Genomic DNA, 13,421 nt, shown 5'->3' on the forward strand with positions numbered 1-13,421 from the left:
CCTCCTAGGATCTATCTTCCTTTTTGGAATGAACTGATCCTGCATCTTCTGCATTATACACAGAAATATCCACCATTGTTCCTCCACTGTCATCCCTGCTAAGGTATTGCACCATTGAACTTTGGCCAGCTCCTCCCTCATAGCTCTATAGTTCCCTTTATTCAACTGAAATATTGTCACTACCAGTTGTACCCTCTCTCTTTCAAATTGCAGATTGAAGCTTATTGTATTATGGTCACTACCTCCTAATGGCTCCTTCACTTCGAGGTCCCTGATCAATTCCAGGGACAATACCAGATCCGGAATTGACTTCTCCCTGGTAGACTCCAGCACCAGCTGTTCTAAGAATCCATCTGCCATCCAAAAGGGACCTAAGGGGCAACCTTTTCATGCAAAGGGTGGTGCGTGTATGGAATAAGCTGCAAGAGGAAGTGGTGGAGGCTGGTACCATTAGAATATTTAAAAGGCATCTGGGTGGGAACATGAATAGGAAGTGTTAAGAAGAATGTGGGCCAAGTGCTAGCAAATGGAACCAGATTAATTTAGGATATATGGGAAGCATGAATAAGTTGGACTGAAGTGTTTGTTTCTGTACTTTACAGCTTTGTGATTCTATGAATGCATGAGCCAGATGAAGAAAACATTTGTACTTGAATTGAAGATAATAATCTGTCATTCACACATTTTGTTGTTTTATCCTTCTGTGGATTGATTGGGCTTTGAGTCAAGGCAGCAGTACTAGGAAAAGTGAGAGATTTATCTTTGGGATAACCTTCAGCTGAACTATGTTGCAACCAGTGTCAGAGACAGTGTGAGTGAATGTGTGTCTACAAACAGCAGCAGTGCAGGAATAGCAGTTGTATCTGTTTGAGACAAAGCACACACTGAATGCTGGACATTAAAAACCAATAAAACGCAGTACCTGAATTCCCACTTTATCAAATGCAACATAATAGGTTAACACAACAGTGATGACAGATGATTCCAGATCAAATGGTACTGTGACCTGAGAATGGAACGTTTCAGAAATATCCTACTTAAGCCATTCCTGTGCATAGTGTAAGTACTTAATATTATTGTATGGATTTGCATTACTTTCCCTCAATTGCTCAGTCTTGATTTTACTACATCAAGTTCTGTTCTTTTTCTGACCTTTACATGCTTCACATTGTTCAGCACTCTTCCATTTAAAACCACATCCAGACTGCGAAAGTGAACCAGCACAGGCTGCTGTCTGGGCTTTTTGTTCCTATTGATTGTTGCCTGTTTTCTGTTTCTAAACTTGCAGTTCATCTCGTTAGCAAATTTTCCAATGAATGTTATTCTTCTCTGTAGATATTTTAATCAGTCCTCTTGGACATATTATGACACACATCTGGAGTAAATGGGAGTAGATTGCATTGATTGGTTTTTGAGAATTAGTTGATAAAATAATATTTTTGGAGAAATCCAATAGAGTTGTAGGTAGAGTCCTTGTAGGACAAATTGGACATAGTCTGGAAGGAATAGACTTGATGGACTAAATTTGCCTTTTTGTTGCATTCTTTCGAGCATTCTGTTTCACTGAAAATGGCCTGATTGTGGTGTAAACACACTTTGAGTGAAGGTCAGAAGTCACACAAAACCAGGTTATAGTTCAGCAAGTTTATTTGAAATCACAAGCTTTTGGAGTGCTTTGTCACTTTAAGTGGAACAGGATTACAATTAAATAAAGCAAAGAACCGTGGATGCGGGTGATCAGAAAGAAACAAAAAAAGAAAGGATCTCAGCTGAAGTGAAGATGGTTTGTGTGAGAAACGAAGCTCACTCACTTCAATAATTTCAGTCCGAGACAAGATCTGAAATAGTAGTATAGTTTATTACGCTCTTGCAAGAGGGGTGTTGTGTCCACTGTCCACAAGGCAGGGACACACACACACTGAATTCAACTAGTACACAATATTTATGTAATTCATTCCTATTCCATCCTCCCATTGCTCCTCTCCTGTATACATCTCCCACCTCTCTAAGACCGACGCCCATTACTCTTGTTCATCTCTTGCCTTATCCGGCCTTGTCTGTGACAAAATGCTTATTTCTGGCCTCTCAAGGCCGTTTGACCACATCCTACTGTAGTCCATTGTTAGGTATATCTGCCTTCACTACCATCCGTTTCCCTCACTTGTTGTGACCTTATGACCTCATGACTTCTTGATTGTGCTTTGTTCTTGTTTTTGCAGAAGCGGGAAATAGATGCTTATAACTACTGTTTGTACAGGCATGTCTAGCTTTACCCCCTCGCCTCACAGCAACTTATCTATTTGTCTGTAACATCTACCATTGTTTGCAGGCACATTTCATTCTTGTGTGCACATTTTAGCTAATACAAAAAAAATTATGTATTTCCTTCACATAGTTTTCATTCTTGTTGACTCAGCTCTTGGCTGAAACAATTATACACTGGTGTGAGTTCATTTACCTTGCATAAGTAATTATGATTGCAGAAGTAACACTACTTTACCTATATCCCACAATTTGGTTTTGAAAAAGGGTCGCTGAACTCAAAATGTTAATTCTGCTTTCTTTGCACAGGTGCTGCCAGTGTGGTGCTGGAAAAGCACAGCAGGTCAGGCAGCATCCGAGGAGCAGGAGAACTGATGTTTCAGGCATAAACCCTTCTCCTGCTCTTTGGATGCTGCCTGACCTGCTGTGCTTTTCCAGCACCATACTCACGATTCTGATCTCCAGCATCTGCAGTCCTCACTTTCTCCACAGGTGCTGTCAGACCTGATGAGTTTCTACAGCAATCTCTGTTTCCGTTTGTTTCAGGACTACAATTAACTCTAGTTAAAGTGTAAGACTGTAAATTAGAAAAGTGAATTCACTAATGAAGCTGACATCATGTGTTCGAAAAATGAAGTAAGTGACAGCTTGAATGGAAGTAGTCACCTCAGCAATTAGTCTTAAAAAAAGCTTCCTACTTATGGCTGTCATAGGGCAAGCACATTTTGAGATAATATTTCATTCCCCCCCCGCCCCAGTCCTGGCACTTATTATACATATTTCAGAAAATTACCTGTGTAACGAGTTATTAAACATTTTGTTTTCCAGCTTCGAAACAATCGGGGTTATTTGGTTCCAATTAATGGTGAACTGAATATAAACAACAGGCAATCGTAAGTCTGGAGTAAAATGCAATTATATCTGTTGCACTTTTCACTCGGGGTGTCCTTACCTTGTCTCTCCTTCTTGGTTACTTGGTTAAGAAGTGCTTTCAATCTTCCTTACATGAAACATTTTCTCTTTTTTTGTGTGAAAACGAATTCATTGCTTGGGCGTTGATCTGGTCGTCAAATACGTCATTCGAATCTCAACGCTATGACAGAATTGTTGTTCAGCAGAAGCAACCTGCTTCACCTTAATTAGTAAAACAATACCAATAATTGTAGTTTAATTAAATAATATTTTTATACTGAAAATATATCTATGATGTATTACAGGTGAACTATAGAATTTTTGTAAGACTCAGCAGCAAAATGATTAAGAATCTCGGTGTTACACAAAAGAAAAAATACTGTGGATGCTGGAAATTTGAAACAATAAGAATGCTAGAAATTCTCAGCATGTCAGGAAGATCTGAGGACAGAGAAACCAAGTCAATGATCTTTTGTCAGAACTGGGATATATGGAAGAAGTAGTAGGTTTAAGCAAGACAGAGGAGGTGGGGATGAGGATGAACAAAAGGGAAGCTTTGAGATAGAGTGGAAGACAGGAGACATTAAATGAGAAAAGAGATAATGATGTGAGGCAAAAAGTGAATGTGGTTGAAGTATTGAATTAATACTTTACGTCTGTCTTTAAAGAAGTTGGTGCCGAGAACACGGAGAAAGAGTGTTAAGCTCAATCACTGGAAGGATTGATGAGGAAGAGGTATTGGATACGTTGTGTTATGTCTTCTGGTTCTCTTTTGGCTCCTAGATATTAGTAATAATTAAACATTAGGCTGGCTAAACTTAGAATTATTTACCTTGAATCTAACTTTTTATGCTGCCTGGTTAGGAGACTGACCTAGGCTGGTGTAATGTTACACAACACCTGACTCTCCAGCAGCTGTGAATGTGGTCCTCTGGAATATTTACAAATTCAGTATTTCTGTCTTATTAGTTCCTATGGTATTGTTACTGGTTCCTACTATTATAAGAGACCGTATATTGTTTTTTTATTTTTTGAAACTATAAACTGAAATGGGAGGTTGACTGCTATTAGTGAAAAGTCAAGAACGTTTTACAACTTGAAAATCAAGTGTTGCATATTGTTGAGCGGTGAAATGTAATGGTACGTTTTGGAAACAGTAAAGAGGAAAATTTGAAACTGAACGGCATTGTGAATTTTTTGAGTGAAGGAAGTTATGCCTGACTACAGCCATCTGACAGGTTTGAGCTGCAAAATGCTAAAAGGTACAAGTGCCAAGAGCAGCAAGGTGAAAGAAACAGCCAAAGGATGCAGACAGCAAGCGTCCATCTCTCTGTCTCTCTCTGTTGGTGTGGGGCAAAGAAAAAAACACAAGAAATCTTAAATAGTTCATCCAAGAAAAGAATAGTTCATTCAAGAAAAGTTCATCAAATCGATTATTGAATTAAAGGTTGACTCTCACCCTAGAGACAATAGCATAACATCATTACAAAATTAAAAGGACTGTAAAATAAAAAATAACTTCTTGTGGTCAGGATTCTTGATCCTTGGAATTTTGTTTACCTGTCCATATTCTTTTTCCAACCATAGTATATATATTAAATCGTTTGTCTTTGTTAATTGTGAGAGAGACAGAGAGAGAGAGAGATAAAATATATTTTAAGTTATGTAAATTAGAAATCCTTTCTTTTCACTTTTTGTGTTAAATTATGTAGTCTACTGTGAGAAACAAAACTCACATATTAATACATTTCAGTCCGAGTCAAATTCTGAAGCAGATACGTACTTGCAAGAACGGGTGCCTAGCGAGTAAGCACCCCGATCTGAGGGTTACATTCTGATTTATGCTGTTTAGCTGCGTCTCTCGGTCCTCCCTTTTCACCCCATTGGTTACTTTTGCTGTAGCGCGTAGCCTATCACAGGTCTAGCTTCTCTCTGCCTCTGTTTACTTCTCCCATTACTCTAAGCCTGTCACCCCTTACTCTTATTTATCTCATTCCTTATATGTGACTATCCTGGCATAGTTTGCTGTCTTTGTGCGACCATCCTGCCAAACTAAATTCCATCCGTTGGCCACATCCCTCCTGAGACTGGCACACCCCTTCACTCCGGACACTGTTATTTTCTGATCTGTAAATTGTACTCCTCTGGGTATAAAATTTAAGGATGACCTCGCTGCCCCCGTGTCTACTCGGAAAACTACACCTTCCCTATAAGGGCCCACCTTTACGTTTATCAAGGGTTCCCGGTGGGTCTCCGGGGGCAGGTACCCCTGACACCCCTCGTCTTCATCAAAGTTCATGAGCGGGATGGTTTTTTCTTCCCTTTGTATTTCAGGACACCCCCGCTTAAAGTGTCCTTTCCTTCCACAATGGTAACACCCTGCTTGTTGGGGTCTCCACCTCTGTCCTTGTCCCTGTTGACTGGACCCTACGAAAGGTCCTCCTCGTCCTCTACCCCTTCCTCTATGTTTTACGTGCTGCCACCTTCCACTCCGGTTGCTAGTCACTGGTTCGATTCTTTTCTTGACTACTTTGTCAGCCGTGGCTACCATCATTTTCACCTTCTGTTTTTGCTTCTCATCCTCTCTCTTTACAAACACTTTCTGTGCCTCTCTTTATAATTCATCAAGTGATTTCTCACTCCACCTATCTATTTTCTGAATTTGTTTTTGGATGCCTGGCCATGATTTAGTTACGAAGTATATCCTCAGTAGCCCTTCAGCTACTAGCCCTGCCAACACGAAGCATAATCTGATCCCTCCTGACTGAAAGGCTGTTTTCTGTTGACATATAAATTCAAATGTTTACAAACACAGTCTTCATCCGACCCATACTTTGGCCAGAAGAAGGCAGGACGAAGAATGGATTTCTTAGTCCATACAAAGCAACAATATTTAATCTTCTTTTTGCTATCTTTTTCCCTTGTACAAGTATTATTTTTCCAATTCCGCAACATCCTGCCCAACGGACTTTCTGGAGGTATGTTGTCAGGGACCCTGCCTCCATTTCCATTTTTTTTTCCCGGAGGCTTTCACTTTACCCTCGGCACAGCCCATATTGAGTTCCTTCGTTAGACACTTATTAACTACCAGAACTCAATCCCAGCCACCAAGGCAGTACTTAAAGACCTCTTATCCTACCTTGGTCCATGCACAGAGTTGCCTGGCTCCCTGTGCCGACTTACAACCTTTCGCCTGGTTCAGATAGACTTTCATTGGATCTCAATCAGTCAACCAGAAGGGGAAACCCACCGCCGAGGAACACAGGACCATTCTAAAAGGAATGGGAGGCGTGTTCCCAGCCATCGACGGTGCCTACCTCACTGGTGATGATGGACACCCCGGACGAGCACCCAAACTGAGAGAAACAAAACTCACATATTAACACATTTCAGTCCGAGTCAAATTCTGAAGCAGCAAATTTTATTGGTACGTACTTGCAAGAACGGGTGCCTAGCGAGTAAGCACCCCGATCTGAGGGTTACATTCTGATTTATGCTGTTCAGCTGCATCTCTCGGTCCTCCCCTTTCACCCCATTGGTTACTTTTGCTGTAGCGCGTAGCCTATCACAAGTCTAGCTTCTCTCCGCCTCTGTTTACTTCTCCCATTACTCTAAGCCTGTCGCCCCTTACTCTTATTTATCTCATTCCTTATATGTGACTATCCTGGCATAGTTTGCTGTCTTCGTGCGATCGTCCTGTCAAACTAAATTCCATCCGTTGGCCACATCCCTCCTGCGACTGGCACATTATTCTCCTGTTACTGGTACATCCCGCTACACGGTCGCTCTGCCCTATTAGTCATAGATAATTCTATCTGTTTTTGCTTCTCACTGTTTAGTATTGGCATGCACAGCCTGATTTTATAATGTAAGCTTTTGCAGAAGCAACACCTGTTCCCTTATTCTGCACAATTTTAACCCTATACCTTACAATCCCCCCCTTTTCTTTTTGGCTACTAAGTGTTGTCTTCTGCATTTGTCTCATACGTTGCCTTCCAGTTCTCTAGCATCATCCCTGAGACTTCATTTGTAGTGGCTAATTCCTTAAAGTCACCCATCCCCTCATTGTTCAAGAGGTTGAGTTCCTCTGCCTGATTACCTTTTAGAGGCATTTGTTTTGCCAAGGCCGCCTCAGTTAGCCGCTGGGTTAACTCTCGTACACAAGGTATAATACAACAGCCAATTGCTGTCTGTACCCCTGCTACCACTATCAGGGAGGTGAGGATGGAGACTACCACACCTTTCCATTTCCTAAACCATGATTTCAGTCATCCGGTGAGTGATGTGTCCACTCCTGAATTCTCAGCCAATTCTTCCGCCAAGGTGGTCAATCCTCGCAAGGCACGAGTGATTGACCCATCAGGTGCTGTATTATTTGGAATAAAGGTACAACATCTACCTCCTAACATCACACATACCCCCCCTTTTTCAGCTAGCATCATATCTAAGGCCAATCTGTTTTTCAAGGTCATTCTGTTGGTTGCATCAAATAGCTTGGAAATACCCTTGACTGCATCTCTAGTGTAATTGATGAATCTTTGCTGGTTGTTAAAAAACTATCGAATTTTATCCAGTCCACATTCTTGTTGACTGTTACCCACCAAAATAGGGCCGATTCAAAACCTGCTGCCATCTGGTTGCAGGCCTTGAATTCATCGGGGAGCCCTCTAGGAACTCCTATAGAGTCGAGATAAATCCTATTATCAAAGGAAGTATCTAATATCAACCTTTTACTCCTCCCATTCTTTGTTACTATCACCTTCTCCTTCTCAAATGCCAAGGTGAATGGGATTGTCAACTGCACAATTGCACATATCCCTCTCCAGTCAGGAGGTAGGGTAGGTCGCAATATTCTGCCTCCACAGTACCACCAGAGATCCGCCCGGGGAACCCTGAGTGCTGAGTAGTTCCCTCCTTTGTCTGTTTCGGTGTCATTCTGAGTTCCTATACATAACCTCAACTCCCCCAAGTCTCTAGATTGATTTGTACATCGGCTTATACACGATGTGTGATTCCTGACCGTGGTCAAAAATGGGGGGAGGGGAGCTTTCAAATCTGTCTTCTCCAAGGGAGGGAACATTAGAGATAGGGATATACAATTCCTATCATTCCATGCAGTCTTATCTATCATACATTCCATGCCCTTTCTGTTTTGGTTCCACCCAAGCGGAAAGGGGACTATGTGGGCAACCGGTCTACCGGAGGTACATGCACAGCAATTGCTTTTATTCAGAGTTTTAACAGTGTACTTTACCCATTCAACACAGACATTTGCGTCCCCGTGTCTAGTTTCTATTTCAATAGTCTGCTTCAAGTCCTTCACCTCTATAATTTTTATCACCTTTGGGTCGTTGGGAGGGGCAAAATATTGTACCTTGCTATCAAGTTGTTTGGCTCATTTTCCATTTCCTATGACTTTTTGGAAACAGCAGCCCGAAAAACACTCCCCAGTGGTAGCCATTACTATCTTTAAATCGTTACTAAGGAGTCAAGACCCGTTTTTACGGGGAAAAGAGTCTTCAGAGGAGGTATTCCTAATGATGAGATATATTCCGGTGACACGTTCTGTCAGGACAGTCTAGGGCTGGGTGAAAGGGGGCTCTATGGATAGTGATGCCAGGTGGCGGTTTTTGCGAACCATACCTTGTGTCCGGTAGGGTGTTAAGAAAGATTTTGGAGGAAATATACTCCCTCTGATACTTTATATCTGCACATTTTACTAGGCTGCAAGCATCGACCTCTATTACTTGCGGATATTCAGACTCAGGGACCATTAATAACAAATATGGAGATGACAGCATCGTTTGACAAGATCCCAATACTAAGAAGGCTAATATGGTAACCCTAAGCGTCCCCAGCATCCTACAATAGTATAGAAGGACCGAAAGATTTAACATGCAATACAATGTATAGATAACAAAAAGAAACTATCCCGCGTCCGCATAAAAATCAGTTACTGAAAGTCTTTGAGTCTAAGTTTCAGTGGTTCTTCCATCGATTCGGCTGTCCAGATTTCTTCCTTAACCGGGGATTCCACCGGTCCTTTAATCCTGGTGTAGTGAGTCCAGCCTTTCTCCGCTGTGCGTATCGCCGTTTTAGTAGTCAAAAGAGCCTGGTACGGTCCCTCCCAATCTGGTTGCAATTTAGTTTCTGTCCATGACTTAATTAGGACCAAATCTCCCGGCCGGATGGGATGAACGGCGAATTCAAGCAGTGGAGTCTGTGCCAGTAATCCTTGTCTCCTAAGAAAAAGCAAAGAGGAGGACAAGCCCAGTATATACTTCTTTAAGAACAGATCTTTAGTCTCCAGGGTTGGCAGTTCCCCTTTCGTTCGCAGATAGGGCAGGCCAAACAATATCCCATAAGGGGACAGCCCCATATCATTCCTTGGGGCCGTTCGCACTTGCAAAAGGGCTATAGGTAAACACTTAGTCCAAGGGAGTCTGGTTTCTACTATTAATTTCGATAACTGCTTCTTGAGTGTCTGGTTCATTCTCTCAACCTTTCCTGATGAAGGTTGGTGCCAAGGGGTGTGGAACTCCCAGGAGACTCCTAACCCCTTCATTACTCCCTGGAGTACCCTGGAAGTAAAATGAGTTCCCTGATGTGAATCTATACATTCCACTATCCCGTATCTAGGGATTATGTGTTCAAGTATTATCTTGGACACCCCAGTTGTGGTGGCAGTGACTAAAGGGTGCGCCTCCACCCATCCACATCGGTGATCAACCATTACCAGCATATAACTCAGTCTTCCCACTCGGGGTAATTTGGTATAATCTGCGAATGCTCTGAAATGGTTGGAGCCCAAGTTCTCTCCCTCCTGGGACTTGTTTCCTCAATACCTTCTTATTGATTTTCTTGCATGTTATACATCCCTCACATATCTGTTTGGCTATCGTATAGATCCCTTTGCATCCATATTTCTTTTAAGACCAAATCACACATTGCTTGCACTCCCCAGTGACTCCCCTGGTGTAAGACAGCCATAATTGGTGTAAGACAGCCATAATTTCTCGCATCATCATCTTATTTAGCATCTTCCGGCAATTGGGTAGCATGTAGCGCCCCTCTACTGTCTGTATAGCTCCTAGTTCTTCTATCTCTCTTCCTTAGCGCTAAATATCGGTCTCCCCCCAGGTTCCTGCACCATCGGTACCAAAGTATATATTGTAGCGGGCTGAGGGTTCAGAGCTGCCTCCTTAGCGACTTCATCTGCCAATCTATTTCCCTTTGCTTCGGGAGATCATTTCCCTGCTGATGTCCATTTATGTGGACTATTGCTATTTCCTTTGGCAATAAAAGGGATTCCAATACTTGCTTTACCAATTCCTCATGAGCCAGTTCTTTACCTCTACTGTTTATCAATCCCCTCTCCTGCCATATCTTCCCAAATGTGTGTGCCACCTCAAAGGCATACTTAGAATCTGTGTGTACAGTTCATTCTTTGTCTTCCAAGGCCTTAAGGGCCCTTCCTTGTGCATAAAGTTCTCAAGTCTGTGCCGACCAATCATTGGGTAGCCTACTAGCCTCAATAACACTCCCCTCTATTCCATCCACTACTACATATCAATTGTGTCTTTTACCTTCAATCACTCTGGAGGACCCATCAATGAACAGCCTGGCCCCTGCATGGAGAGGGATATCTCTAAGGTCCATTCTTACTTTAGTCTGATATTCTATAATGTCAAGGCAGTCATGTTCTGGGTCTGAGGGAGCTTCATCCTCCCCTTTCCAGAGAATGGTAGCTGGATTCAGACAAATGTCTGTGATCAATGTTAGGTCATCCCTCTCTATTAGAATTGCTTCGTATTTTAGAATTCTAGAGTCTGTAAGCCACCGCCCTGCTCTCTGATTTAATATGGTCTGTACCTGATGTGGGGTGCTGACTATTAAGGCTCCCCCAAAAGTAAGTTTCCAACTTTCTTCTACCAATAAGGCTGTTGCTGCCACTGCCTGCACACACTCCGGCCAGTAATGTAGCTTTCCATTCTTTAATTAACAATGAATTAATGCTGTCATGTTTTAAATTAGCTATGAATCAATATGACAGGTCACTGAGAATGTGTGAAGGAATCCTGCCAATTAATATTGAGTCAGGCTAATACAATTGATTTATTATAAATATTAATTATTAATTATATATTATATAAATAAAATAATCATTATCTGTAATTCAGGGTGGAAATGCAACAAGTGACTAAAACATTTTAGAAACTGTAATTGCACAGTTCTGTTTGTTTACCAGTCACTTGTGACGTCTCATTCTGTTTCTGTAATTGTTTTGCTCGAGCACGTTCATTTTTAAAAACCTCAACAGATTCCATAGGACCATTTGCAGTTAATTCAATTCCCAATTTGGTGGCCGTATCTTGCCACGAACTGAAAACTGATTCTTCATGCCTCTCATCACAAAACCGTCGCCATAGTCCAATTAACTCTTTCGTTCTTGCTCCCATGTTACGTTGCCAGATCAATTGCTGAGCCGATTTAACCAATTGAACAGCTTTAGGGCCACCTAATGGCCATTCTTCATCACCCAATGTTTTGTTTAAGCCTTGTTTTTTTTAAAGAAATATTGTAATATTTCTTCCTCCCTATAGCTTCAAATACCAATTTATCAATTTATGCTTGCCTAACTTTAAAGCCTATTCCTAACTATACATTTTGGAATCTTACTTGTAAATATATATTTATATATTAAAATTCATTTATTCAGTATTTAATATTTAAAATGTAAAATGCATACAGTTCCCAACTTTGAAATCCACTATTATTACCCAGTTTTAGTCCCTTAATTTAAATCCAAAATTAGTTTTCTTAAGTAGTCCTGACCAGTCACTGCTCAATTACAATGCTATAGGTTGTGAAATAACCAGAGCTGTCTTAAAAGGATTTGTCTATTCAAGTTAAAAAAAAACTTCTAATGCATGAATAATGGCCGAATCCAAGGTCACAGATATTAACCATAAGATTGATTTATTACAATCTAATGTTGAACTGAAACTTCAACTGTCACTGAGAGAGGGAACTTTCTGAATAAAGCTACGGCTTAAATTGAGTGAAAATAAATGAGTCTGATACACAAAGAAAGGTTATCATGTTGTTTTGCTCCGTATTAAGCTGATTTGAAATCGCTTTTATGTAAGGATAAAAGAGATTAGTTAGAAACTGATAGTAAGGCAGTCATGACCTGTAAAAAGAACAGGAATTAACATTTTATTTCATAATCACTGTAAAATCCTTAACCTTAAAAGAAATCATGTTAAATTTCCATAATAGAAATCAGATTCAAAACAGTCCTGGATTTCAAGCTCCAGGGAACAAAGCACAAACATTCATTCACCAACAAACAAATGTGCATTCAAACCGAATCACAAAGGGTTAAACTTTCTATTAGCTGTACAGCGCTTTTCATTCTCTCTCTCACACACACCATATCTCACAGGCACTTTCTGAGCTTTCCACAACAACACCTCTGGGTGCTCCTCGCTTCAGCCCTCTATCTTTTGAATATTTTTCTGAATGCCTGGCCATGATTTAGTTACAAAGTGTAGCCTCAGTAGCCCTTCATCCACTAGCCCCTCCGACCTGAAGCATAATCTGAATCCTCCTGACTGTAAGGCTGTTTTTCATTGACATATAAATTCAAATATTTCCCAACCCGGCCTTCGTCCGACCCGTACTTTGACCAGAAGACGGGGGGGGGGGGGCGAAGAATGGATTCCTTAGTCCATACAAAGCAATACTATTTAATCATCCTTTTTCACTTGTACAAGTATTATTTTTCCAATTCCACAGCATCCTGCCCAACGGACTTTCTGGAGGTATGTTGTAAGGGACCCCGCCTCCATTTCCATTGCCTTTTTCTTCTTTTGTTCTCCCGGAGGCTTTTTCCTTACCCACGGGCACAACCCATATTGAGTTCGTTCGTTAGTCCCTTATTAACTACTAAAACTCAATCCTGGCCACCAAGGCAGTACTTAAAAGTCAATTCTCTTACCCTGGTCTGTGCACAAAGTTGGCTGGCACCTGTTTGCCGTATTTTCTATCGACCTCCTTTCACTGTCTGATTCAAATGTCTCTCTTGTGGGATTCGTACCAGTCGCCCAAGGGAGCGGACCAAACCGGGACACGAGACCGCTCCTCAATTGCGAACAGGACGCGTCTTCCCAGTGTCCAGGGCCAGCCACTCCCCCCGGCGATGGAAGAACATCCCGGACGAGCCACCAATTGTGAGAAACAAA

General features: G+C 41.5%; 1 protein-coding gene across 2 annotated transcripts in view; it reads left to right on the forward strand.

Annotated features, from left to right (window-relative positions):
• Nucleotides 1-13,421, forward strand: part of si:zfos-1056e6.1 (uncharacterized protein LOC107988029 homolog) — a 160,375-nt gene that overhangs the window by 38,440 nt on the left and 108,514 nt on the right. For both annotated transcript variants that reach the window (XM_043696111.1, XM_043696112.1), the window contains exon 4: nt 3,091-3,155. In XM_043696111.1, the coding sequence (XP_043552046.1) occupies nt 3,091-3,155 (65 nt within the window). The remainder of the gene's footprint in view (nt 1-3,090; nt 3,156-13,421) is intronic.

The sequence above is a fragment of the Chiloscyllium plagiosum genome, chromosome 9 (assembly GCF_004010195.1).
Source record: "Chiloscyllium plagiosum isolate BGI_BamShark_2017 chromosome 9, ASM401019v2, whole genome shotgun sequence".
Lineage (NCBI taxonomy): Eukaryota > Metazoa > Chordata > Chondrichthyes > Orectolobiformes > Hemiscylliidae > Chiloscyllium > Chiloscyllium plagiosum.